Source organism: Rhinoderma darwinii, chromosome 12 (genome assembly GCF_050947455.1).
Source record: "Rhinoderma darwinii isolate aRhiDar2 chromosome 12, aRhiDar2.hap1, whole genome shotgun sequence".
NCBI classification, from domain to species: Eukaryota; Metazoa; Chordata; class Amphibia; order Anura; family Rhinodermatidae; genus Rhinoderma; species Rhinoderma darwinii.
This window is the reverse complement of record NC_134698.1, coordinates 30,407,209-30,434,297: the sequence shown is the minus strand read 5'-3', so window position 1 is coordinate 30,434,297 and position 27,089 is coordinate 30,407,209. Positions and strand designations below refer to the sequence as shown.

Genomic DNA, 27,089 nt, shown 5'->3' with positions numbered 1-27,089 from the left:
GATTTCAAGAGGCTGCATGAGTCCCATTTCAGAAAGATGGAATCCATAGACAAATATTTGGAGAGGAAGCAGAAGCGGTTAGATGCACTAAGCAGCTGCATCCAAGATGTGACCGTATGTACAAGTATTGAAGTGGCCACGTTTATATTCTCAATAAAACGTACAGAAAAGTAGTCTTTTCTAATCAAAAATGTTCGTTTTGACAAAAACCGATTACTAAATTTTTTAGAAGAGGTCCAGACATGTTTGCAAACTTAGAATTTGATTCTGTCAAATTTCTTTCTTGATTGGGTTTTCACTTATTTAATGTTTTTTTTTAAATTTTTATAAACTCTTCAATTGGCTGCTATGAATTTAGTTCACCCTAGGCTACATTGGAGACTAGGTGCTACTTTGCCTCTTCACTAATCACTGCACCCCTGAAGGATATCCCATTCACTAGACAGGAAGACTGGGTATGTGGAGAGGTGCGTCCTTTTTTATATCATCAGTCAGGTTTCATGTCCTTCGGCTGGAATTGCCCGGTTGATGAAAACACTTCTCCCGGATTGCAGACCCCCCATCAGGTCCTTACCTGATCTCCTAGGGGTACTCTAAAGATGTAAGTCTCTTCAGGAGCAACCTAAAACCTTGGGCTGGTTTCTCCCCTAGGCAGCGCGTTACTCTGCGGAGGTGGTCCGGATCGTGCTGCGGGTGAGATCTCCTCTGGAGGGAGATGGATGGATTCTCCTTGTGTTGTGCTGTCGCTTCAGTGGGAGCCGGAACACATGGCACGGCGTTCTGTGGCTTCCGCCGTAATGTGTTGCCCACTTCCGGCGGAGGTGATGTGCTTACGTCCTAGGAAGCCGTGTTCCGGCGGCCCCCAGCGGGCGGAGTGGCTACAGCATGCCATAGCCGGAGGGCTCCACCCCCCCAATCCTAGACTTATTTAGGCCTAAATGAAGATGGGCTCCACCAAGTGACCAGAATGGAGTAACCAGGAGAAGCAGCAGGGCGTGCTGATCGATTGGACATTACAACATCTTCCAGTTTGGTACTTTGAAGATGACATGGGATTTTTATTCTAATCTTGTCCTTTTATGTATATAATGTTTTTGGGCCAGAGATGGTCCTAGAAAAAAATCTGGACGAGTGCTGTAATAAGGAGTGTACAGCCTTTTATACAAAGATATAGTCAATTGTGTTTAGACAAATTTATCTTGGAGGAATCCATTAGCCTGGCCATTTCCCTAAGGAAGAAATGGGAATTACCTAGTACCTCTTCTGGCAGGACATACGTATCTGACTCTTGTATATGATAACTATGTGTAATAGGGAGAGCTAGGTTCTTTTGCCGATTCGTCTGAAGACTGGGGAGGAAAGAATCGGTCCTCTGCTGAGGACGTAGATCAGCTCCTTAAGACCGTCAGAACCACCATGAATATCTATGACCCGAAGGAGCCCCAGTCAGTCCAGGATATTATGTTTGAGGACTCGGGACAAGAGAAACAACCTTTCCCATCCATAAAAATGTAGCGGCCTTATTAAATAGGAGTGGAAGATCCCTGACAAAGCTTGGCATCCCTAAGGTCCATAAATGGAAGAAGTCTGTAAAGATTGGGATAATATTCCTAGGCTAGATTCCCCAGTAGCCAAAATATAGGAAAAATGCCTTACCATTTGAAAACCTAGGATTCCTTTCTAACCCTATGGATGGGAATGAAGACTATTATTTAAAGAGAACTTGTGAAGACTCTACAGGGGCCTTCAAACCATGTATTGTAGGTACCTGCGTGACTAGATCCTTATTAAAATTTGGATCTCACAGTTAGAACTGCGTATCAGGGATAAAACCTCCAGAGAGCAAATCCTTTTGTAGCTTACTCTGCTCCGCTGCCTCCCAACCACTTCATGGTTAGGTGGTTGGTAGCTACGGAAACAGCGTAGCTTGCCGTGGCTACGCTGTTTCCATAACTCCCATTCACTCCTATGGGAGTTACGGAAACAGCGTTGCTCAGTGAGCTCGGTTGTCTCTGTAACTCCCGACCACATAACCAGGAAGTGGCCAGGAGGCAACGAGAGCTGAGTAAGTTAGAACGGCGTTTAGGAGGTTTCTGATAGCTGCTTCTACCACTGCCGTTTTAACCCTTTAAAGTCTGCGGTCAATGGTGACTGCAGCATTTAATACATTTACAGAGGGAGGGGGCTCCCTGTGTCACCCATCGCCAGCCTGCAAATGGAAGTCGTGGGCCTCTGATTGGGTGCCATGGCAGCTGGGGGCTTAACAAAGGTCCCCAGGCCTACCCTGGCTATATGACTATTTGGCCGTGCCAGAGGCACATCCTAATGGATTGCCTGTCTGTTTTACACTGACCTGCAATAATGCTTTGTTGTATCTAGGAACAAAAGATTGCATAGTGAAGTCCCCTAGTGGGAAAATAAGTAACTGATGTTAAATAATGTAATCAAATGTAATGTAACTGATGTTAAATTTTTTCAAATAAAGATTACAGTAAAAAAAAAATAAAACAAATTTCCCACTAAAAAATTGTTTTATTTAGAAAGTGTAAAAAAAGAAATTAAAGTACATCTATATTGAATCGCCTTGATCGTAATGACCCAAACAATGAAGTTAACATGTAATTTGAACCGCAAGGTGAACGCCGTAAAAAAAAAAAAAACCCGCAAAAAGCTGATGGCATTGCTAGTTTTTTTTCCATTGCCCCCAAAAAATTAATAAAAGTTAATACGTTCCATGTACCAATGAAAACTACGTCTCGTCCCGCAAAAAACAAGCCCTCATATCACTACATTGACTAAAAAATAAAGTTATGGCTCTTGGAAAGCAATGATGCAAAAAACAAATACTTTTAGTTCAAGTGCTTTTATTGTGCAAAAGTAGTCAAACATAAACCTATACATATACTGTATTGTATTGTTGAAATCGTACCAACCCATAGAATAAAGGTAACCTGTTACTTGCGCCGGACGGTGAACTTTTTTTTTTTCTATTTCCCCCCCCCCCCTAAAAAAAAAGTTAATATATAATATGTAGCCCAAAATGGTGCCACTAATGGTCTTTATTCTGATATTCTGATGCATAAGCCTTTCCACGGCGCTGCATCAGAATAAATAAACAGTGCAGGGAGCCGTTAAAGCTCCCTGCTCTCAGCTACCAGAGGTAGCTGGGGGCCTCCCTGCTCGAACGGGTGAGATCGATATCTGTATTGATCTCATCCGTTCAACCCCTCCAATGCGGTGCTCAATAGCGAGCGCCACATCTGAGTTTTTTTGGAGGGAGCGATAGGAAGATTGCATATTAAAGTCCCCTAGTGGGACTAGTAAAAAAAAGTTTTCAATAAACTTAATGATCAAAATGAAAAACCCACCCTTTCCCCTTACAAAAATGCTTTATTATTAAACAAAATAAAGTAAAATAGTTACACATCTTTGGTATTAACGCCTCCGTAACGACCTAAACTATAAAGCTATTACATTATTTAAGCCGCAATGTCAACGCTGTAAAAAAGAAATAAAAAATTGCTGTTTTCTGTGAATCCTTCCTTTAAAAAAGTGATCAAAAAGTCGCATCTACTCCAAAATGGTACCAATAAAAACTACCCTGTAACTAGTCGTCCCGCAAAAAAAAAAAAAAAATCTCGTACAACTGCATCGGCTGAACACAATAAATAAAAAGTTATGGCTCTTCAAATATGGAGACAGAAAAACAAATTAATTTTGAAAGTGTTTTTACTGTGTAAAAGCTGTATAGGTTATGTATGTTTTACTAATTTGGTATATTTGCCAATTTGGAACAGCCCGCTGAATAAAGTTTGTTATTTATACCGTGGGGCTTAGGTATCAGAATGCAGGTATACGCCGTATTTACGCAATGTGTGAACTGTCTTATGCTACGGAAAATCTGCGGCGTAATACAGTAGCGGAAAAGTGGATGAGATAAAACAAGTCTTCTCCACACGCTGCGTAAATACGCAGCGGAAAAAAACGCTCGAATTGACCTGCGGGGCAGGATTTTATTCTGCAGCATGTCAATTGTATTTGCGTAGAAACCCTGCTTATTTGTTGCAGTGTTTCCCACGTTAAATTTCAATGTTGAAAACAATAAAACAGGGGCATAGCTAAAGGCTCATGGGCTCTGTTGCAAGAATTCTGCTTGGGGCCCCCCTATCCCTCCCCAACACCACCAAACTCCCGCGCCTATGCGGAGCAGCCTTGCCCAACAGTCCCCATGGATGCCCCCATAGCTTTTTTTCTGTTTTTTTTCCTTCTCCCATTGATTGAAATGGGGTTTTGGAGGCGGAAACCGCCTCAAGATAGATCATAATGCTTCTTTTTACCGGGAGGCATTTTCAGGCGTTTTTGTTTTTTTAAAGTTTGCGGAGCGGTTTCCACGCCAAAAAACTCGTCAAACTGTGTGAACAGGGCCTTATGTGACCTCAAAATAACATTACAATGTTTCTCTTAACCCCTTAGTGACCACTAATACGCCTTTTTACGTGATTCACTAATGGGCTTTAGGCTAGGCTGACGCCTTTTCACGTCAGCCTAGTCTAAGTCCTGCACGGGTCTCCCGTGCAGGAGCCGGGGCTCTGCTGTCTGATGACAGCTGAGCTCCTGCTCCAACGCCCGCGATCGAAGTTTACTTCGATCGCGGCCGTTTAACCCGTTAAATGCCGCCGTCAATGACGGCTGAGCTCCTGCTCCAGCGCCCGAAGTTTACTTCGATCGCGGCCGTTTAACCCGTTAAATGCCGCCGTCAATAGCGACCGCGGCATTTAACTTTGTTTACAGAGGGAGTGCGCTCCCTCTGTCACCCATCGGCGGCCCGCGAATGCAATCGCGGGTCTCCGATGGGGTGTCATGGCAGCCGGGGGACTGATAAAAGCCCCCAGGTCTGCCCTGGACATATGCCTGTTAGGACGCGCCGGAGGCACGTCCTAACAGATTGCCTGTCAGATTTACACTGACAGGCAATAATGCTCTGGTATACGAAGTATACCAGAGCATTATAGCAGCGATCGGAACATCGCACAGTAAAGTCCCCTAGTGGGACTAATAAAATAAGTCATCAAAGTGAAATAAAGATTATTAATAAAAAGTACAGTAAAAAAATCATTTTTTTCCATAAAAAGTGGTTTGATTTAGTAAAAGTGTAAAAAAAAAAGTACACATATGTGGTATCGCCGCGACCGTAATGACTCCATTAATAAAGTTAATATGTAATTTAAACCGCAAAGTGAACACCGTAAAAAAAAAAACGCAAAAAACTATGGCGAAATTGCAATTTTTTTTCCATTGCCCCCCAAAAAAGTCATAATAAAAATGAATCAATAAGTCCCATGTACCCCAAAACAGTACCAATCAAAACTACGTCTTGTCCCGCAGAAAACAAGCCCAAAAAATCACTATATTGATGGAAAAATAAAAAAATTACGGCTCTTGGAAAGCGACGATGCAAAAACAAATAATTTTAGTTCAAAAGTGTTTTTATTGTGCAAAAGTCGTAAAACATAAAAAAACCTCTACATATGTGGTATCGCCGTAATCGTACCGACCCATAGAATAAAGGTAACATGTTATTTACGTCGCATAGTGAACGGCGTCAATTTAAGAACGCATAGAACAATGGCGGAATTTCAGGTTTTTTTTATAATCCCCCCCCCAAAAAGGTTAATAAAAGTTAATATAAAAATTATATGTACCCAAAAATGGTGCTATTAAAAAGCACAACTAATCCCGCAAAAAACAAGTCCTCATACAGCTATGTAGACGAAAAAATAAAAACGTTATAGCTCTTTGAATGCGACTATAGAAAAACGAATAAAATAGCTTGGTCATTAAGGCCTAAAATGGGCTGGTCACTAAGGGGTTAAAATATCATTATTTATGTTAGAAACACACTTTTGGGTCATTAAGACCGAGCGGTCCTAGTGCCCCTGTCCTTACGATGATTTCAGACTCTTTTTGTAATGGCATTCTGTGTCTATCTCCCCCAGACAGTATTGGCTTTATTTGCAAGATCACTATATGCTGTGTATATCGCTGATTGGTCAGCGTCTTACACTCCTCTCCACAACGCCCACTTGGTCAAAAAGTAAAACACGCCCAGTTGGGCATGAAGAAACGCATTAGCATAAATCTAAAATAGGTTGTAACTCCGTCAAAAATGATTGTTTTTCTAAATAAAAAACACTGGTGTAATCTACATTACAGCGCCGATCACATCATGTAGAAGATAGGCCACTTATAATGTGGGGACAGAGCCTTCTTTCCCCAACAGGGGTCTCTCTAGTTAGCCCTCTATTTGAAAAAACTCTCTATAAAAACTTTGTATAATCAAATTCTGAATTTATGCAGTAGTTAAGACCTTTTGAAAGCAGGGAGATACAATCCGATGTCCATCTAAGATCTGTAAGACTGATCACAATAACCTCACTGTTTAAATTCGGGACACCGGAATCAAACAAAACTGGTGTCATTAGAAGCACAAGCTCCTACTTCCTCCAGGAGACCTGCTTTCGTTTGACACCTGCGTCGTTGCATTTTTTTTTTTTTGTCTCTGGGGTCCCCTTTGGGTACGCTTCCTAAAGGGCTATGGCTGTCTTAAGCCACGGGGCTGTTAGGATTGTCCATACATAGTGGGACCATATTGGGTCCCTTCTCCGCCGTGGCTTGAGTCCGATACCGAGTCGGTGATCCAGTAATCCGAGATTTTCTGTTGGATTCTCGGACGTCTGTATTTTTGGATTCTCCGCTTGAAGATGTGGCCATTATCAAAGTCACTCTTATCCCTAATTTATCTTTTTTACGTTCCTTTATTTCCAACCTGGATAGGGACGATCTTTTTGTTCACTATTTCTGTGAACATTTGGTACTGTAATTCTGTTTAGTCTTTTTTTTTTTTTTTTCCCCAATCCATTTTGGCTTTTTCAAGCTCTTCTTTCACCAAGGAGTATTCTTTCAGTACGGGATAGAATTAATTCTGTCAAGTTTAGTCTGTGCCGTATATGTAGCTGATTCCTCCTCGCAGTGAATTCCAGATCCTCTTGATATTGTGAGATTTCTTTATATATACGTATATCTCTAGGTGACCTATTAGTGTCTCTATGATTGCAATGAATTCACAGTCCAAAATAGTTTAACTTCCTTTTCAGACAAAACCACAAAAAAGGCCATACTTACTAAGTGGGTGGGTGAAAACCCGTTCCCAGCAGGACGCAGACAGGTCAAGGAATGCTGCAGAAGGAGGGTGCATTAAATAGTGATAGCCACTCCCACTAGTCTTGAGGGTAGTGGCGAACAAAGTGCTCACAAGTGTGCAATAAATGAGTGTCAGTGTAGTGCTAGGGTGTGAATGTGTGGTAAGAAAGAAATGTGTATGTATGGAAGTGTCAGAACTGTGTGATAATGTAATAAAAAGTATATGTGTGATGAATGGGGGTCAGTGCTGTGAATAGTACATGGGGTGTCAGTACTATGTGTAATACGTGGAGGGATAATGTGCTGGTCGACAGGCATAGCATATCTTGCCGGATCACAGCCTATTTGTAACGCCGCTAATGTTAGCTAAGGCGGGCTGCTCTGCATGCCAAACCAAACGCCAGCACATCATGCCCTCCCAGCATATAAGACCTGGCTGCGTCGTTTTTACAGCTTTCGCCGTGCGGTAAAAGCGAAAACTACAGCAATTTTGGCGGTTTAAATTATTTAGGTTTTTTACGGTGTTCACCGTGCGAGTTAAATAATGGTATATTGTAATAGTTCGGCCTTTTACGGACGTAGCGATATCAATTCTGTTTATTTTTTTACATTACTTTTGAAGAAAAATGGGAAAAGGTTTTTTTGGTGTTTTTTTTAACATTAAACTTTTTTCTTTCTCACTACTAATAACTTTAATTCTTCTACACATTTTATTAGTCCCCTTAGGGGACTTGTACCAGCGATCATTGGATCGCGGGTACAATATGCTGCTACTAATGTATTGCAGTGTATTGTTGTTTTTACAGACTCATGTAACAGCGCGATCGCTGTTCCTGTCCGTTAGTCCCGGGTGTCAGCTGTAATACACAGCCGACACCCGCAGCGTATGGAGCGGGCTCAGCACGTGAGCCCGCTCCATACATCACCCCCGCACTATGACGTGCTATTAAGTCATAGTGCTCAAAAGGGTTAATGCACAGCGGATGGTGTGAATATTGCAATTTTCCACTGATATGCCATTTTAGTGCATAATGTCGTGCCCAGTTTGTGCCACTGAAGACAAATACCTCATAAAGCGTTAAGCGGGTTCTCCCGGGTATGGCGATGCCATATATGTGGGCACAAACGGCTGTTTGGGCACGCTGCAGGGCTCAGAAGGGAGGGGCGCCATTTGGCTTTTGGAGCGCAGATTTTGCTTGGTAGTAGTTTTGTCTGGGATTTTGCTGGTATTTCAGTTTATAATGTGGGGGCATATGTAATATGTGCGGAGAACATCAGGGCATAATAAGAGGGTATAAAAATGCGGTAAATAAATAATCATAGATGTATGGCCGGCGTCGCACTGATAAATGGCGCCCGATCTTATCCGCATTTAGAAAACACTGCACATTTTGCATCGCCATATTCTGAGAGCCAGAACTTCTTTATTTTTTTCACCACCGGAGCAGCGTGAGGACTTATTTGTTGCGGGACAATCTGTACTTTCCATTGGTACCATTTTGGGGTACATGCGATTTTTTTTTTTTTATTTATTTATTTATTTTTTTTGCAAGCCGGGTGACCAAAAATAAGCAATTCTGACAATATTTTTTAGTTTTATTTTTTGCGGCGTTCCCCGTGCACTATAAATGACCATTATATTTTATTCTGCGGGTCGGTACGATTACGGCGATACCATATGTATATAGGGGATTTTTTTTATGTTTTGCAGCGTTTGCGCACTAAAATCACTTTTATAAAATTTATTTTTTGTGTCACCATATTCTGAGAGCCGTACCTTTTTTTATTTTTCAGTCAAAAAAAGCGGTGTAAGGGCTTGTTTTTTGAGGGACGGGTTGTAGTTTTTATCGGTATTATTTTCGGGTACATGCGACTTTTTGATCACTTTTTATTCTCTATTTTGGGAGGGGTGGTGACCAAAAAAAAACGATTCTGGTGTAGTTTTTTTATAGATTTTTTTTATTTTATTTTTTTTGGGGTGTTCATCGTGCGGGAAAAATAACATTATAGTTTTATAGTTGGGGTCGTTACGAACGCGGTGTACTTTTTTTTAACGTGTTCATTTTTTTCCTATAATGAAAGACTTCTTACAGGAAAAAAATTCAGTGTTTGTTTATATCGCTTCTAACTTATTTTTAAATTTTTATTATCATTTTTTTTTTTTTTACTTTTTTCACTTGTCCCACTAGGGGACACTTAGACTTGCAGCTTTGATAGCTGCTGGAACACATTACACTACACACGTAGAGCAATGTGTTCTAACTGTCATTGTGACGTGACAGTCACACTGACAGGAAGCCGAGGAGGACCGGCCGGAGGCTGCTCCTCCGAGGCTTCCGTACATGGCAACCCGGAGGTCCTTGTCTGACCTCCGATTGCCACAACAAGCATCGGTAGCCCCCACGATCACTTCGTGGGGGCTGCCGATGTGCTTCAAACCACTTAAATGCGACAACGGCAATCCGTCGCCGCATTTATGGGGTTAATTGCCGAAATCAGCGGTGATGGTCTGCTGACCGGCAAGGCTGGAGTGTCAGCTGTCGGGGACAGCTGACCTCCCGGTTCCCGTACACTGTCCGTTAGGACAGTGTGCGCCGGGAACTACTCCGCAATAGTACGTCCTGATGCGGGAACTAACCCCTTTGCAGGACGTACTATTGCGGAGCAGCGCGGGAAGAGGTTAAGGGTAATTTTTTCACAAAAAGAAAACTGGTTAGTAGGAATGTGGGCGAAAGGCAATCACAAATGCGGGCAATGCAGTTTCTGCAATTCATTAATACGCACTGGGAACCTTAATTTAGGGGGCCGCGCGTTTTGTCCTACAGGTTATATGTGGTTGTTTGCACTTGTGGTAGATTGTATAAAGGAAAAGCAATACGACCGTTGTATAAAAGATTCCGTGAACATATACGGACATTAAATACAGGTCAGGGCCGCCCTAGATTAATACAGCAAATGCAAGAGAAATATGCAAATAATAATGCCCGGTGCACGCGATTTGCGGGGATCATGCAAATAAAGCCAATACTGTCCGGGGAGATGGGATTGTGTGTCCATTACAACAAGAGGCTGAAATCCTCCTAAAGACGGGCACTAGGACCGCTCGGTCTTTATGACCCAAACAATCTATGTGCGTTTATAATCTATAAATAATATTTTAAGAGAAACATTGTCATGTTCTTTTGATGTTACATAATAAATGTTACGTTACCTGAAATCGTGTGTTGTGCATTTTTCTTTTCCATGAGGCGAAGGTTTGTTATGTAAATACGTAGTGACACATGGATATAAAATGGGCAGGAAAGAAGTGACGCCAGGGCCTTGATAAAGCATGTCTACGCAAAACGGCTGTAGGCTTATTTCACATTGTTTTCAACCAAGATCTTGAATAAAATAATTCATTGCCACAGCCGGTGATTGTCTCAATCATTTTTTTTTTTTTTTCTATTTCTTGGATTTCAAGTTTTATGTACTTTGCTGGTCGATGAGCGCCCTGTGTTGATTGCCAAAATCTGTTAATGTGATTAGTGCCACTGGGAATCTCCATTCAACTATAAACTTTTGGCTTGACCGTGCCAGCCCCTCTCCTCCTCTCGAGTCATTTTTATTATGTGTACAAAATCCATACAGTAGAAGCCAAGAGGAACTCCATAGTCCCCCACATAGTGAAAATTATAGAGAACCGAAATGTTGTTAAGATAATAGTATACGTGGACCTTTCCAGAAATGTATTAAAAATTTCAGTGTTGGGTTGATGATAACTTTGTTTAAGCGGAGAGTGGCCTCCGGGAAATCGTTAGTGTAATTTGAGAGCTGAGGAGACCACCTTGCGGCTCCTATTGATACCTGCGACCAATTTATACACGAATGATCCTGTATATAGCAATCCATGGAGGTTTTGTTAGAAAGCTCTAATTTATGGTCTAGTGTATCATTCAATTGTGCCATTACTTGACCTACATAACTGCTCATTTGCAAATATTCATAAAGTATAATTTTAAGATATTTTTTTTTTCCTTCTGCCAAGCAGACGCTGAACTCTAACCAGATTTCACAAAAGACACCAGGCAGCAATACGAAGGTAAAGCCATGAGCACCATGTCGTCTAATTCTCTATGCTGTGAAAAAAAAAAAAAAAAAGCTCTACAACTTTTAAGATATTAAGTTAAAGAGGCTCTGTCACCAGATTTTGCAACCCCTATCTGCTATTGCAGCAGATCGGCGCTGCAATGTAGATTACAGTAACGTTTTTATTTTTTAAAAAAACGAGCATTTTTGGCCAAGTTATGGCCATTTTTGTATTTATGCAAATGAGGCTTGCAAAAGTACAACTGGGCGTGTATTATGTGCGTACATCGGGGCATTTTTACTAGCTGGGCGTTCTGACGAGAAGTATCATCCACTTCTCTTCAGAACGCCCAGCTTCTGGCAGATCACGCTGTGACGTCACTTCCCCAGGTCCTGCATCGTGTCGGCACCAGAGGCTACAGATGATTCTGCAGCAGCATCAGCGTTTGCAGGTAAGTAGCTACATCGATTTACCTGCAAACGCTGATGCTGCTGCTGCTGCAGAATCATCTGTAGCCTCTGGTGCCGATGTGTCCTCGCTCGTCTGACACGATGCAGGACCTGTGAGTGACGTCACAGCGTGATCTGGCAGAAGCTGGGCGTTCTGAAGAGAAGTGGATTATACTTCTCTTCAGAGCGCCCAGCTAGTAAAAGTATTAAAAACGCCCCGATGTACGCACATAATACACGCCCAGTTGTACTTTTACTTTTCAACACGCCCAGTTGTACTTTTGCAAGCCTCATTTGCATAAATACAAAAATGGCCATAACTTGGCCAAAAATGCTCGTTTTTTAAAAATAAAAATGTTACTGTAATCTACATTGCAGCGTCTATCTGCTGCAATAGCAGATAGGGGTTGCAAAATCTGGTGACAGAGCCTCTTTAAGTGTGAGTGAAATAATGCTCTGTGAGCTATATACATCTGCAGCAGCTGCAAAATTATCTGGTAGTTTGCTACAATGTATCAGTCTGGATTCCAGGCTGTTTAGCTCAGAGCATTGCCTAGACTGGATATAATAAGTCCTGGAGCAGGACTAGATATGTAAGGGCTGTTTGCCTCGGAATGTAAACGGGTGTCTTCTGACTCACTGACCACAAACTAAGATCTAGAAAATGTTGAGGAATTGCAACACATAGGGGGTAATTTATCAACCTTTCTGCATCAGTTTTCTAGCGTATAAAAGTCGCAGAAGGGCCCAAAAGTCACAATTTGCTGTGCCTTTTTACTCCAACCCTCACCACTTTTGTAGAAAGGCGATGTAGCCACCATGGCCTGTCAAATTTATTACAATTATGCCAGAAAACTGGCGTAAATTATATTGCAAATCTGCACAATCTCCTAGCTTGCGTAGATTCTACGCTATGGGGCACCTCCTTCCATTATAATTTTACTGACCGCTCCTCTTTGGCTCCCTCATCACTCCAGCGCCGCTCATACAAGGACATTGTAGTGCTGCGTCACAAATAAGGTCCGGACGAGGCTGAAAAGATGCAACACGTTTAGGCCTCATGCACACAAAGGTATTTTTGTCCTCCCATAAATACGGGTCCTTGGCCACACGTATTGCACCCGTAAATACGGGACCGGTGTCACCCGTATTCCACCCGTATTTACGGGCACGTTTTCGTTGCAAAATTCCACTGCAGTAATCGGCAGCCCCTTCTCTCTATCAGTGCAGGCTAGAGAGAAGGGACAGCCCTTTCCGCAGAAAAAGTAAAAGAAATTCATACTTACTCGGCCGTTGCCTTGGTGACGCGTCCCTCTCGACATCCAGCCCAACCTCCCTGGATGACGCAGCAGTCCATGTGACCGCTGCAGCCTGTGATTGGCTGCAGCGGTCACATGGGCTGAAACGTCATCGCAGGAGGCCGGACTGGAGGAAGAAGCAGGGAGTTCTGGGTAAGTATGAACGTCTTTTTTTTATTTACAGGTTGATCTATATTGTGATCGGAAGTCACTGTCCAGGGTGCTGAAATAGTTACTGGCGATCGTTTAACTCTTTCAGCACCCTGGACAGTGACTATCCCCTGACGTCGCCTAGCAATGCTCCCGTAATTACGGGAGCCCCATAGACTTCTATGCGCCTGCCCGTGCTGTAATTACGGCCTAAAATAGGACATGTTCTATATTTTTCAACGGCATGGGCACCTTCCCGTAAGCATACAGGGAGGTACCCGTGGCCAATAGAAGTCCATGGGCCTGTAAAAACGTGCCGTAGTTACGGGCGTTTTTACGTTCGTCTGCATGGGGCCTTATTAAGAGGCTTTTGCCGGCACATTTATGAAGTCTATTAACATAGGTGTATGAAACGCCAGTCTTAATAACTTCCCCTTAAAGTGTATTAGAAAGTTGTGGAACTTTTAATTCTTACAGTAAGCATTATGTACACAAAACCCTTTTCACTGGCTTAGTTCATATACCATCTTTACTCAAGGGCAATGGATCCATGCTTTCGATGGATTGAAAAAGGGTTACCAAGTTCTTTTAGTTTTTCTACCTACGTGACAGTACAAAATACCAATTTCTGTTTGTGATTCTCTGTATATAGGCCAGAGGAATAATCTGATTTGTACATGATTTTGACATAGTTCGTGTGATTTTATATTTACTACACCCACAACTCTCTTTGTAACGCTCATATAGGCCATAGTGCACGTTAAAAATGTGGGGTGCAACTTTGCAATAAAGACTGCACATGTATATCACACTCGTCTATGGATGAATTATGTGAATGGGGGAGGGGGATCTTTTAATTTTACCATAGAGTGACATACGTGGAGGATGAGGACTTCAGACTAGGACACAGTAATTTTCTGTTTAAACAAAAACAAAAAGTCTACATTTTTAAATGGGTTAACACATGCTTAGTGATCCTTCAGGCCTTCCATCCGGGCAAGCATGTGGTGAGAAGTCTGTTGATTAAAGAATCCTTAACCCCTTCCCGTATATATACGGCGCTGTCAGCCAGGGCTTCCCGCAAAGGGCAGTACCATTACGTTGCGGTGATAGTGCGGGCTCAGGAGCTGAGCCCGCACCATCACCGCCGGGTGCCAGCTGTATATTAGTTGGCACCCTGATGTAACGCCCAGGACCGGAGCTAGGCTCCGATCCGGCCGATTTAACCTCTCAGATTCTGCCTTCAATACAGATCGCAGCATGTGAAGGGTTTTTAGCCACAGGCACCCCAGCATCATGATTGCTGGGTTGCCAGTGGCTGCAGTGGCAACCGAAGGCCTAATACTGGCCTCCCGGTCTGCCAGCAACGGAAGACACCTATGCCCCATTCGAAGGCGGGGCCTAAAACGCTTCCTGTACCATCGGCAAGATGGCGCCGGTTCGGCTTCTGGCTCAGGAGCTGAGCCGGCGTCGTCAGCAGTGGGTGTCCGCTGTATGTTACAGCGGACACCCTGCTGTAACGTCACGAACTGGAGCTAGCTCCAATCCCTGCCATTAACCCGTTAGATCTAGCGATCGCTGTATCTTAGTAGTTTGTTGCATATCGGCAGCCATGGCAAGGCTGCCGACTGCTGCTATGGCAACAGGCAGCCTAACAATGGCCTCCTGTCTGCTATTACGGAAGCCGATTTAGGCCCCCGACCGGAGGCGGAGCCTGATCGGCTTGCTGTCCGTGAGCAACTGACCGTTCTAATACATTGAACTACATAGGTAGTGCTATGTATTAGAACACCAATCAAACAGGTGGACCTTCAAGTCCCCTAGTGGGACTTGGGAAAAAGCGTAAACAAAAAAAAAAAAGTTTGAAAACATAAAAGTTTCAAGTAATAAAAGAAAACACAATCACCCTTTTCCCTTATCAAGTCCCTTATTATTGAAAAAAAAATAAACCATATATATTTGGTATCGCCGTGGCCGTAACTGCCTGAGCTATAAAAATATTATGTTATTTATTCCACGTAGTAAACATTGTAAAAAAAACAAAAACTTAAACTATGCCATTTCTGTTTTTTGGTCACTTTGCCCTACAAGTATTGGAATAAAAAGTGATCAAAAAGTTGCATGTATCCAAAAATTGTACCTATATAAACTATAGCTCGTCTCACAAAAAACAAGCCCTCATACAGCTCCGTTGGCGAAAAAATGAAACGGTTATGGTTCTCACAACATTGTGACAGAAAAAATACATTCTTTTTACAAAAGTAATTTAATTGGGAAAAAAGTTGTAAAACATAAAGTGCTATAAGTTGGGTATCGGCGGAATCATACTGACCCGCAAAATAAAGTTAACATGTAGTTTATACACGCATGGTGAATGCTGTATAAAAAAAACCCACTAAAAAAAACTATGCCAGAATTGCAGTTTTTGGTCACCTTGGCCCCCAAAAAATAGGATAAAAAGTTGCATGAACCCCAAAATTGTACCAATAAACTACAGCTCGTCCCGCAAAAAAAAGCCCTCATACCACTACGTCTATGAAAAAATAAAATTTAGTTAAGGCTTCCGTAAGTCAGGAAATAAAAAAATATGCAGTTGTGCCGGCTCGAGGGGAACATTTCTTCTATTTCATGAGGCGAATTATCAAGGCCCTAAAATTAGGGAACCGGGGCAACCAGGGCCCAAACATATCTGCTGGAAGCGAGGGAGCCCTTATTATACCAGGACAATACTTCGCACCTTTGCAGTTTGGGGATTTTTGCTGGGGAGTGTGGACCAAAAGGGGGATAAGGAAGGACATTTATCAGTGCGACACTGGCCTGTGCAGAAATTGTTACAGCGTAAGGGCTTATTCAGACGAACGGGATATACATCCGTGCAACGCGCGTGATTTTCACGCGCGTCGCACGGACCTATATTAGTCTATGGGGCCTTGCAGACAGGTGCGTGATTTTTACGCTGCGTGAATCCGCAGTGAAAAAGTCACGACATGTCCGTTCTTTGGAGCGTACTTCACGCATCACGCACCCATTGAAGTCAATGGGTGCGTGAAAATCACGCATGCCACACGGATGGGATGAGCGTGATTCGCGCAACAGCTGTGAAAAGGATAAATGAAAACAGAAAAGCACCACGTGCGTTTCTGTTTACAAACATCCAAACGGAGTCATAATGACGGCTGCGCGAAAAGCACGCAGCCGCGCATCATACGGGGCTGACGCACGCAGCGGTGAAGTGCCTTTTGCGCGGGGGCAAAACGCACACGCTCATGTGAATCCGGCCTAACACACATCTATGGATTATTTTACTGTTTTGTTTTTTTTTGTTTGTTTTTTTAAACCCAAATATTATACCACCTGACTATGCCCTTGATATACTCTGCCCAGCTTACATATGCCCCCACGTTATAAACGGAAGCACAAGCAATACTCAAACAAAACTACTACCAGGCAAATCCACGCTCCAAAAACCAAATGGTGCTCCCTCCCCTCTGAGCCCTACAGCGTGCGCAAACAGCAGTTTACTTCCACATATATAGCATCGCCATACACGGGAGAACACTTTTTTTAAAAATTGTGGATGTGTGTTTCCAGTGGCATAAGCTGGGCACGACATATTTGCCACTGAAATAGCATATCCAGGGAAAAATTTAAATGTTTACTTTGCACCATCCGCAGCGCAATCATTTTATGTAAAAGACCTGTTGGGTGAAAATGCTCACTACACCGCTTAATAAATGCCTTGAGGGGTGAAGTTTCCAAAATGGGGTCACTTCTCAGGGGTTTATTTTATTATTTCACATCCGAACCTCTGCAATTGTGAACCAATACTTTGTAAATTGCCAAATTAGGCCTCAATTTTACATAGTACTTTTTCACTCCTGAGCCCTGCCAAATGTCCAGGCAAAAGATTAGGGCCACATGTAGGGTATTTCTAAAACCGGTAAACACTATAATAATTAGAGAACTGTCTTGTAATGCTGGCACAAGCTGGGCACCACATATTGGCATATCTATAGAAAAAAAATCCAGTTTTTACTCTGCAACATCGAGTGCACGCTAATTTCTGCACAACACCTGCGGGGTTAACATGCTCGCTACACCCCTAGGTGAATACCTTAAGGGGTGTAGTTTCCAAAATGGGGTTACTTCTGGAGGGATCCACTGTTTTGGTCCCACAGAGGCTTTGCAAATGCGATTATAGCGCCCAGAAACCAATCCATCAAAATCTGCACTCCAAAAGCCAAATCGGTTCCTTCCCTTCTGAGCCCTGCCGTGTGCCCAAACAGCAGTTTATGACCACATATGGGATATTGCCGTAGTGGGGAGAAATTGCTTTACAAATATTGGGTTTCTTTTTTTACTTTTTCATTTTCGCAACAAATATTGAGCTAAAGCTACATGTTATTGAAGAAAAGGGATTGTTATTATTTTCACTGCCCAATTCTAATAAATTCTATGAAACACCGGTTGTGTCAAAATGCTCACTACACACCTAGATGAATTTCTTAAGGGGTGTAGTTTCCTAAATGGAGTCACTTTTTGGGCGTTTTTCATTGTTTTGTCCCCTCGGGCTTTGTAAATGTGACATGGCCTCTGCAATCCATTCCTGCTAAATGTGATCTCCAAAAGCCAAATAGTGCTCTTTCACTTCTAAGCCCTGCCGTGTGTCCAAACAGCCGTTTTACTAGGGAGAAATTGCTTTACAAATTTTGCTTTTTCCCCCTTTAGTCCTTGTGGAAATGAGAAAAAATTAGCTAAACCTACATTTTCACGGCCTAATTCCAATAATTTCTGCAAAAAAACTGTGCGGTCAAAATGCTCATAATACCTCTAGATAATTTCCTCAATCTGTGTACTTTCCAAAATGGGGTCACTTGTCTGGGGTTTCCACTGTTTTGCCCCCTCAGGGGCTTTGCAAATGCAACAGTCCCTCCGCAAACCATTCCTGCTAAATGTGATCTCCAAAAGCCAAATAGTGCTCTTTCCCTGCTAAGCCCTGCCGTGTGTCCAAACAGCCGTTTATGACGACATGTGGGTGCTTTTTCCCCTTTAGTCTTTGTGGAAATGAGAAAATATTAGCTAAACCTACATTTACGGCCTAATTCCAATAATTTCTGCAATAAACCTGTGGGGTCAAAATGCTCACTATACCCCTAGATAATTTCCTTGTGGTGTGTAGTTTCCCAAATGGGGTCACTTTTGGGGGATTTCCACTGTTTTAGCACTGCAAGAGCCCTTCAAACCTGACATGGTGCCTAAAATATATTCTAATAAAAAGAAGGCCCCAAAATCCACCAGGTGCTCCTTTGCTTCTGAGTCCTGTGCTCCAGTACATTACCCCACTACGGCCACATGTGGGATATTTCCTAAATCTGCAGAACCTGGGAAATAAATATTGAGTTCCGTTACTCTGGTAAAACCTTCTGTGTTACAAAAAAAATGGATTAAAAATGACTTACTGCAAAAAATAAATAATGAAATTTGAAAATGTCACCTTTACATTGCTTTAATTCATGTGAAACGTCTTTAGGGTTAAACTTTCTAAATGCTGTTTTGAATACTTTGAAGGGTAAAGTTTTTAAAATGGGGTGACTTATTGTGAGTTTCTAATATATAAGGCCCTAAAAGCCACTTCACAACAGAACAAGCACGTGCAAAAATAGCCTTTTGAAATTTTCTTGAAAACGTGAGAAATTGCTGTTAAAGTTCTAAGCCTTGTAACGTCCTAGAAAAAAAGAAAGCATGTTCAAAAAATGATGCCAATCTAAAGTAGACATATGGGGGATGTTAGTTAGCAACTATTTTGTGTGGTATTACTATCTGTTTTACAAGCAGATACATTTAAATTTAGAAAAATGCAAATTTTTGTAATTTATCGCTACGTTTTGGTGTTTTTCACAATTAAGTACTGGATGTATTGAGCAAATTTTGCCAGTAACATAAAGTCCAATGTTTCATGAGAAAACAATCTCGGAATCGCTTGGATAACTACATAGAGTGAAACATGTCAGATTTGAAAAATGAGGCTGTCAGGAAGGTCAAAAGTGGCCAAAGAGGGAAGGGGTTAACTATCATTACCTGTGCAAAAAAACCTACCAGTTTGTTCCTTTTTTTTTTTTTTTTTTTTCTTCTTCTTTCTTAGAAATCCTTGCAGAATAAATTCTCTCTACTAAGTCCAGCACCACAGACCGGTTACCACTTTTCTGTAAAAACACCAGCAAATCGGAGATCTGCAGGCAAAAGAAGTATTCTGGTTGACAAATCTGGTGCAAACCCATCTATGTTGTCTTCATCTAAAATGAATGTTAGGTAAATGGCAAAGTTTTTTAACCTCCATTTCTAAGGCTAACATTTTTATATGTACCTATAATTCTGAATTTATCCCTGTGTCTTACACATTCCAGTTTTCGGCACTGACCACAAAATGCAGATAGTTTCCTTACTGCATTCGAGCTGCTTCCATAGAAACCTGGGACATTGCGATGACATCACAGGCCTCCAATTGTTACATTGGGAGATGAGGATACTGAGAGGACATGATTGTGTCCTACCAGAATTCATCTGTATGCAGATCACTGTTCACGGGGATCTAATGGTTAGAATAACCACTCAAAAGAAAAAAAACTCATAACCGTACCATTAAGAACCTCCTCTGGCATGGGCGTATTTTAATTGGGTGTCATGCACTCATGTAATGATGCATCCATATCCTGCAAAATTTTACCCCAAATCCACACAAATAATTAATCTGCACTCCTCCTTTATGTTTTTTTTTTATATATACCAAGTCCTTCTATGCTCTTACATCTACAATAAATTTTTTTATCACCGGTTACCTCGTGCCCGTTTACTGATTCTATACATTAACTAAAGGTGGGGGACAAGCTAGAATAAATACATGTTATAGGAAGGATATTTGTTGGTCTAAGTTTACATTTGGTATCGCTATACACCGGGGAGTTGATAAATTAATTTGTAGAAGTAAATTGAACAAATCATAGAAGTTTTGATTGTGTCAAATATTTTCGTTCCCTTTTTGTTTATTTGTTGGGTCTGAAACTAAAGTTGTCACATTGACTTTTTCTAAATTCAGGTTTTCCGGAGCAACAAAAGACAATGAACACAAGTACTCTTTAGTAAAGACACCCGCCAGGAAATCTTCTTTTACTTTTGTGCCCAGTACAAACAACTGTGAACCAAGTGAAAGTTTACCACGGAGCAGTATAAAAGCCGCACAGCGTATGGAAGAAACAGGCACTCCAGCAGGTATCCGCCACGGTTTTCTTTGACTTTCGTTTTTTGGTTATTTGTTCAAATCGGAAACATTATGTATGTCAATCACAATATGTTCTTTCATAAGTTTCGGACCGTACAAGTCACATCCCCAGTGCCTAGTCCCTGGTTATTTTATGTGTTCTATACAATGCCTAGTCCCTGCTTATTTTATGTGTTCTATACAATGCCTAGTCCCTGCTTATTTTATGTGTTCTATACAATGCCTAGTCCCTGGTTTTCTTAAAAGTATAAAAACTAAGGAACACAAGAAATATATACATTTCCAGTCCCTTTCATTGAATTAATTTGATATTTGAGGTTTTTTTTCATGTTCTTCGTGTCCTTTTAGCTGTAGTTACTACGCCTTTCAAATTTACTGCTGAAAATATGGCAACTCCAAATACCAACAAAAAGATCAAATTCAACCTCCAGGCAAGCTTGGCACGACCACTTGGATATCAGCCACACAAAGGTGAGTTATTTATTTGTAGGTTCTGGGTTTGAGGATTGTTAACCTAACCAACAAACTTTTTATTAACGTATTGGCAATTTCCTGTTTTGCATCTGCCGTTTATTTTCAAAAATAACATTAAAGTGTAGCTAAACGTTCGACAAACGTCTGACATGTCAAAAGTTTGGATTGGTGGGGGTCCGAGCACTGAGAAATCGCTAGAAAGAAGCCGTTGAAGCGCTCGTGTGAGCTCTCAGCCGCTTCGATATGTTTATTTCCGGTAAAAGCCGAATAGACTCGGAGTACGGGCTCATAGACTGTATTGAGTCCATACACCGATGCATCTATTTCCGGAAAAAGCCGAACAGACACGTAGCAGTTGAGCGCTCACACGAGGTTCTTCAGCTGCTTCGTTCTAGTGATTGGTGGGGGTCTCCTTGCTCGGACCCCCACCAATCCAAACTTCTGACATGTCACTATGACATGTCAGAAGTTTGTCGAACGTTTAGCTGCACTTAAATTGCAGCTGTGTGGGTTGTTACCTTTTTGAATTGGCTGCTCTTTAAGTGGTCGCATTCTTATTCGTAGAATTATGCTGACAAAATGAGTTGTTAATCAGTTTCTGAGAAGCAAATTTACAAGTGACAACCAATATGGCTGTTCTTCCTGTTGTCACATTGGAAAAGTTAACCCTTTTAGCAAAATGGAAAAATGTCACAATGAAACACATGATTACTAAACTTGGGCTGCTATTCCAAACTGTTAACTTTTTGATATATGGCTGATTTTACATATTTTGTGAAATGACTCTCTAAAGTGGGTCTGTCATCAGTCTATTGTGCTTTGTCACTGGTGAGGGGGAAGGGGCAGCACTAGGCTAATGAGTACAGTACACTTGGTCCACTGTAGGTGCTATTTTGCCAAATGGGCCTCCTTTATTATAACTGTCTAACAGTAAAACTGGCTTTGTTACCCATAGCAACCAATCACTGTGCAGCTAAAGAAGTGAAATCTGATATAGGCAACAAGGACATTTTAACCCGTTAGTGACCGGCCCATCGTGTTTCTACGTCGGTCACTAACGGGCCTTATTCCGATGCCATAGACTTTGCGTTGCGGCATCGGAATAAGTAAACGGAGCAGGGAGCCGTCAAATCTCCCTGCTCTCAGCTGACAGAGGTAGCTGAGGGCTGGGGGCGTCCCTGCTCTGCCGGGTGAGATCGATAGAAGTATCGATCTCACCCGTTTAACCCCTCAGATGCCGTGCACAATAGCGAGCACCGCATCTGAGTGGTTTTGGAGAGAGGGAGGGAGCTCCCTCTCTCCCACCGGCACCTGGCGATACGATCGCCGAGTGTCTGTGTCTCCAATGGCAGCCGGGGGTCTAATAAAGGCCCCCAGGTCTGCCTGGAGTGAATGCCTGCTAGATCATGCCGCAGGCATGACCTAGCAGATGCCTGTCCGTGTTAAACGGACAGGCAGTAATACACTGCAATACAAAAGTATTGCAGTGTATTATAAATGCGATCGCAGAATCGCATATTATAGTCCACTAGTGGGACTAGTAAAAAAAGTTTTTAATAAAGTTAATTTAAAAAAAAATTAAAACCCCAGCTTTTTCCCTTACAAAATGCTTTACTATTAAAAAACCAAAATAAAGTAAAAAAGTTACACATATTTGGTATCGCCGCATCCGTAACGACCCCGACTATAAATCTATTACATTATTTAACCCGCACGGTGAACGCCGTAAAAAGCTATGGAAAAATTGCTGTTTTCTGTGAATCCTGACTTTAAAAAAATTTCATAAAAAGTGATCAAAAAGTCGCATCTACTCCAAAATGGTACCAATAAAAGCTACAAGTCTTCCCTCAAAAAAAAAGCCCTCATACAACCGCATCGGCGAAAAAATAAAAACGTTACGGCTCTTCAAACATGGAGACCCAAAAACAAATAATTTTGAAAAAAAAGTGTTTTTACTGTGTAAAAGTAGTAAAACATACAAAAACTATACAAATTTGGTATCGTTGCAATTGTAACAACCTGCTGAATAAAGTTATTGTGTTATTTATACCACACGATAAACGGCGTAGATTTAGGACGCAAAAAAGAGTGGCGAAATTTCAGATTTTTTTTCTATTTCCCCCCCAAATAAAAGTTAATAAAAGTTAATCAATAAATAATGTCCCCCAAAATGGTGCTATTAAAAAATACAACTTGTCCCTCAAAAAACAAGACGTTCTACAGCTATGCCGACGCAAAAATAAAAACGTTATAGCGCTTGGAATGCGACGATGGAAAAACTTCAAAAATGGCCTGGTCATTAAGGTCTAAAATAGGCTGGTCATTAAGGGGTTAATGTTGGACAGTTTTTTGATAAGTAAGGCACAATATTTATTTTTGTGTCGTTTGGGCTAATAAGGGGATTTTTTTGAGTGCTCTCCATAAATTTATTTTCTAGTCCAGTACATTGGGGGGGATACAGACCGTAGGTATATACTGTTGCTGTTAGGAAGCATGACACGAAGTATTAAAAGTGTTAAAGAAAAGCTGTCGCCGGTTTTGAGCTCTCAAATTTGCTGACCGCGCTATATAGGCAGGGAGAGCGCAGTGTAATGATACAACTTGTTAGTCATGTAAGTTGCATGACACAGAAATTAACGTTTAATGCCACCGGTCCTCCAAAAACGAGTGTAATAGAGGCGGCCTCTTGATATTCCAGTGCTGCAGACTTTCCTCTTCTGCTCCGAGTGACTTTTTTACAGTCTCCTGCCTAGAGCCGTCACTCAGAGCAGAAAGTCACACTTTTTTGTGATTTCTCCGTTATGCAACTTGCATGATTAACGTAACTGATATAGTTACGCAACCCTCCATAAAGCGCTGTCAACAGTTTTCAGGGCTCAAAACTGCTGATATCCCTTGAACACCTCCTTCAGTATATATCCCATCTACAGAGACTGAGCCAATTTAGTATGTACATAAGCAGTAGGAGAAGCGGAATCAAACAACCATGCAAGTCATAGGGAAAAAAAACATGTAAACTGATCAATTAGGTGTAAGCTATGTACCCCAATGAACTGAATGAGGAAAGTATTTTACAGTGAATACTCAAAAAATCCCCTTTTCCCGTTCGTATCATTGGGGGATGTTCACCGTCCTAAAGCAGTCCCTGGGCGGGAACAAAAAGGAAAAAAAGTGCAGACGCCTAATCCACAGATGCCTGCAAGACCTTGCGACCAATGGAAACATCCGATGATTCAAAAGTGTGCACCCTGTAGAACTTGGTGGACGTGTGCCGAGACGACTAGGCAGCTGTCCTGCACTCCTGAAGAGCGGATGCCTAATCGCGCACAGCCCAGAAAGTCCTGATTGCTCTTGAGAAATGAGCCGTAACAGGCGCTTCGTTACCTTGACCCATAGGCCTTATAGACAGCCAAACTAATCCAACAGGCGATGGTAGTTTTCCTTTTATGTCCGCTGAAGACAGATTCTACCCTCGTTCCATGGAGACTATGACCAATCGAATAGACTTTGTGCAGAAGTGACAGACCCTTATTTTTGGAATTTAGATGTTTTGAGGTCCAGGATGGGGGGAATCGACCAGTCCTTTTTTAGCACCACAAAGATTTGATCAAAACCCACAATCTGTCTGGTGGGAGAGGGATGATCACTTGATAAAGCAGCACAGTGTCTATACAGAGCGGTCAGCCTGCATAGACACGGGTGTCAGAAGGATTGGGGACTGGCAGAAGCCCCCCCCCCCAGGAGGGGAGGTAACTTCAGACCGTCCGTTTCTCCTTCCCCATCTGGTAGCTTGAAGTAGGAGAGACAGAACGAGTGGATCTAACCCATTTCGGGCCCTGCCACGTGAGGAAGGATGTAGATGGAGTGTCTAGAGGGGTCTGGTCTGAAAGACTAGACCGGATGCCTACCATGGACTGGGTGACCTAAGTGAGATCAGATGGTTTTAGGCGCAGGCATAACTTGAGGTAACGGGTAGACAGAGTTGGCTTGGTTGCAACAATTTGTGCAGAATATTAGACTTTACATGAGTTGGTGAATGTCCCCTCATTTTCAACATACTACAAACAAAAATTGACATGTGGCGGATCTCAGTATGGAGACTGTCCTATCTGTGAAATAACACATTACAATGGAGCCTCTCATGTGGTTATACTATTGCAATATGAAGTATTGTAAATTATGCAATATTCTGCAAAAAACAAAAGCAGTTGTTGCAAATAACCTAGACCTACCGACCCAGGATTAAAACCGTGCTGTGTAACCCCTATTTTACACACACTTAAGTAATTTGTATATTCGTTTTGCTTATGTATGGGCAGCACGGTGGCTCAGTGGTTAGCGCCGGGGTCCTGGGTTCAAAATCCAACCAAAGACAAAATCTGCATGGAGTTTGTATGTTCTCGTGTTTGGGTGTGTATCCTCCGGGTACTCCGGTTTCCTCCCGCACCCCAAAAACATACCGATGGGGAGTTTAGATTGTGAGCCCCAATGGGGGCAGTAAGTGTGGACCTCTGTACAGCTCTGCAGAATATGTTGGCGCTATGTAAGTAACTGAAATAAATAAATATGTATTTAAAGGGAATGTGTTGCCAGAAAAACATGTTTTTTTTTTAAAAATTAAACATTTAGTGTGTGGGTGATTAAACATTGTTCAAATTTTTTTTATTTTTTTCACGAGTCAGGAAATATTATAAATTATTTCTAATTTATAATACTACCCATTTTTGGTCACTAGATGGAGCTGTTCCCAAAATTGCAACATTGGGTTAAAAGCCCTCGCTCTAGTGAGCTCTCAGCATCCCCCCCTCCTTTATCCTGGCTAGTGCCGGGAGAAACGAGGGGATTGAACGGTCTAACCTCCTACACTGTGTGTCGCCATTTTTTGCGCTAACCCACAGTGTAGTAGGTTTACATACAGTAGTAAACACGAACATACATTGAAATCTCTTACCTGCTCCTGCCGCCGCGGCTCCCTCCGGCCCGTCCGCTCCGTTTGCTGCCGCTGGTGCAAGTGCACAAATCCGGAAGCCGCGACTGGAAGTAGTAATATTACTGTCCGGCCGCAAATTCCGGTCCACAGGAAAATGGCGCCGGACGGCGCCAATTTAGAATAGGACTGTGTGGGAGCGGCGCATGCGCAGTTCCCACACAGGCGCCGTACACTGCAGTCAATGGGACGGGAGCCGTTCGCAGTCCCTATGGGACTGTGGCTGCCGTATTCCATGTCTGTATGTGTCGTTAATCGACACACACAGAAATGGAACAAAAAATGGCAGCCCCCGTAGGGAAGAAAAAGTGTAAAAATAAGAAAAAGTAAAACACAAACACACAAATGAATATAAACGTTTTTAATAAAGCACTAACATCTTTAACATATAAAAAAATAATTTGTGATGACACTGTTCCTTTAAAAAATTATTTTTTTATTTTTTTTTTGTTTAAAGGCAAGCTTAAGCCTTGGAGAGAAACTACAGAAAACCAAGGTGAAGTACAGAGCCAGTCAACCATATTGAAGAATACCTACAAGCAGCTGGCCATTTCAACCAGGTATTTTTAAAGCAAGCTTAAACCTAGAAATGAATGATCGACTTAAACAGGAGAAACCCTTTCCCTCTTGTCAAGAATGCAGGTTTTAACCGGTTAAGGACTAGGCTGTTTTACAGCTAAATGACCAGAGCAAATTTCACAATTTTGCTATGCGCTTCTTTAGATGACTATAACTCTGCAGGTGAATAAAGTTCATCTTTGCATTTTACACTCTTTTTAAAGGACAGATAGGGCTTTGTTTTAGTGGCATTTGTCAGTATATATCATTTTTATTTTTTTCTCTAAAGTGGGCAAAATTGGAAAAAAATGCAAGAATTTAGCAATTGCGCCAGTTTATACCAGCATTTTTCACACACGGTATGGACCACGGACAAAATTAATCTCCTTTCACATTCTTCCACTTCTCCCGTGCATGGGGATACCAAATATGTGTGCCTTATTCACTGTGCGGGCATGTGCCAGGGCTTGGCATAAAAGGAGGCTTTTTGGCCTTTTCGGTCCAGGAATTTTGCATTTGATTTTATAGCCGCATACTGTTTTCTGGGGGGTGTAATGCTGCTGAAACATTAGAAACACCCCATAAATGACTTCATTCACACAAGTAGACCCCACAAGGTTTCCTTCAA

General features: G+C 42.0%; 1 protein-coding gene across 1 annotated transcript in view; it reads left to right on the top strand.

Moving 5' to 3' along the window:
• The window catches only part of NUSAP1 (nucleolar and spindle associated protein 1), a 62,353-nt gene extending 35,896 nt beyond the window's left edge, over nt 1–26,457 (top strand). The window contains exons 6-11 of the mRNA XM_075844760.1: nt 2–114; nt 11,231–11,281; nt 19,309–19,475; nt 20,260–20,432; nt 20,791–20,917; nt 26,366–26,457. Coding sequence (XP_075700875.1) covers nt 2–114; nt 11,231–11,281; nt 19,309–19,475; nt 20,260–20,432; nt 20,791–20,917; nt 26,366–26,429 — 695 coding nt within the window. The 3' untranslated portion in view covers nt 26,430–26,457. The remainder of the gene's footprint in view (nt 1; nt 115–11,230; nt 11,282–19,308; nt 19,476–20,259; nt 20,433–20,790; nt 20,918–26,365) is intronic.
• The last annotated feature ends 632 nt before the right edge of the window (nt 26,458–27,089 follow it).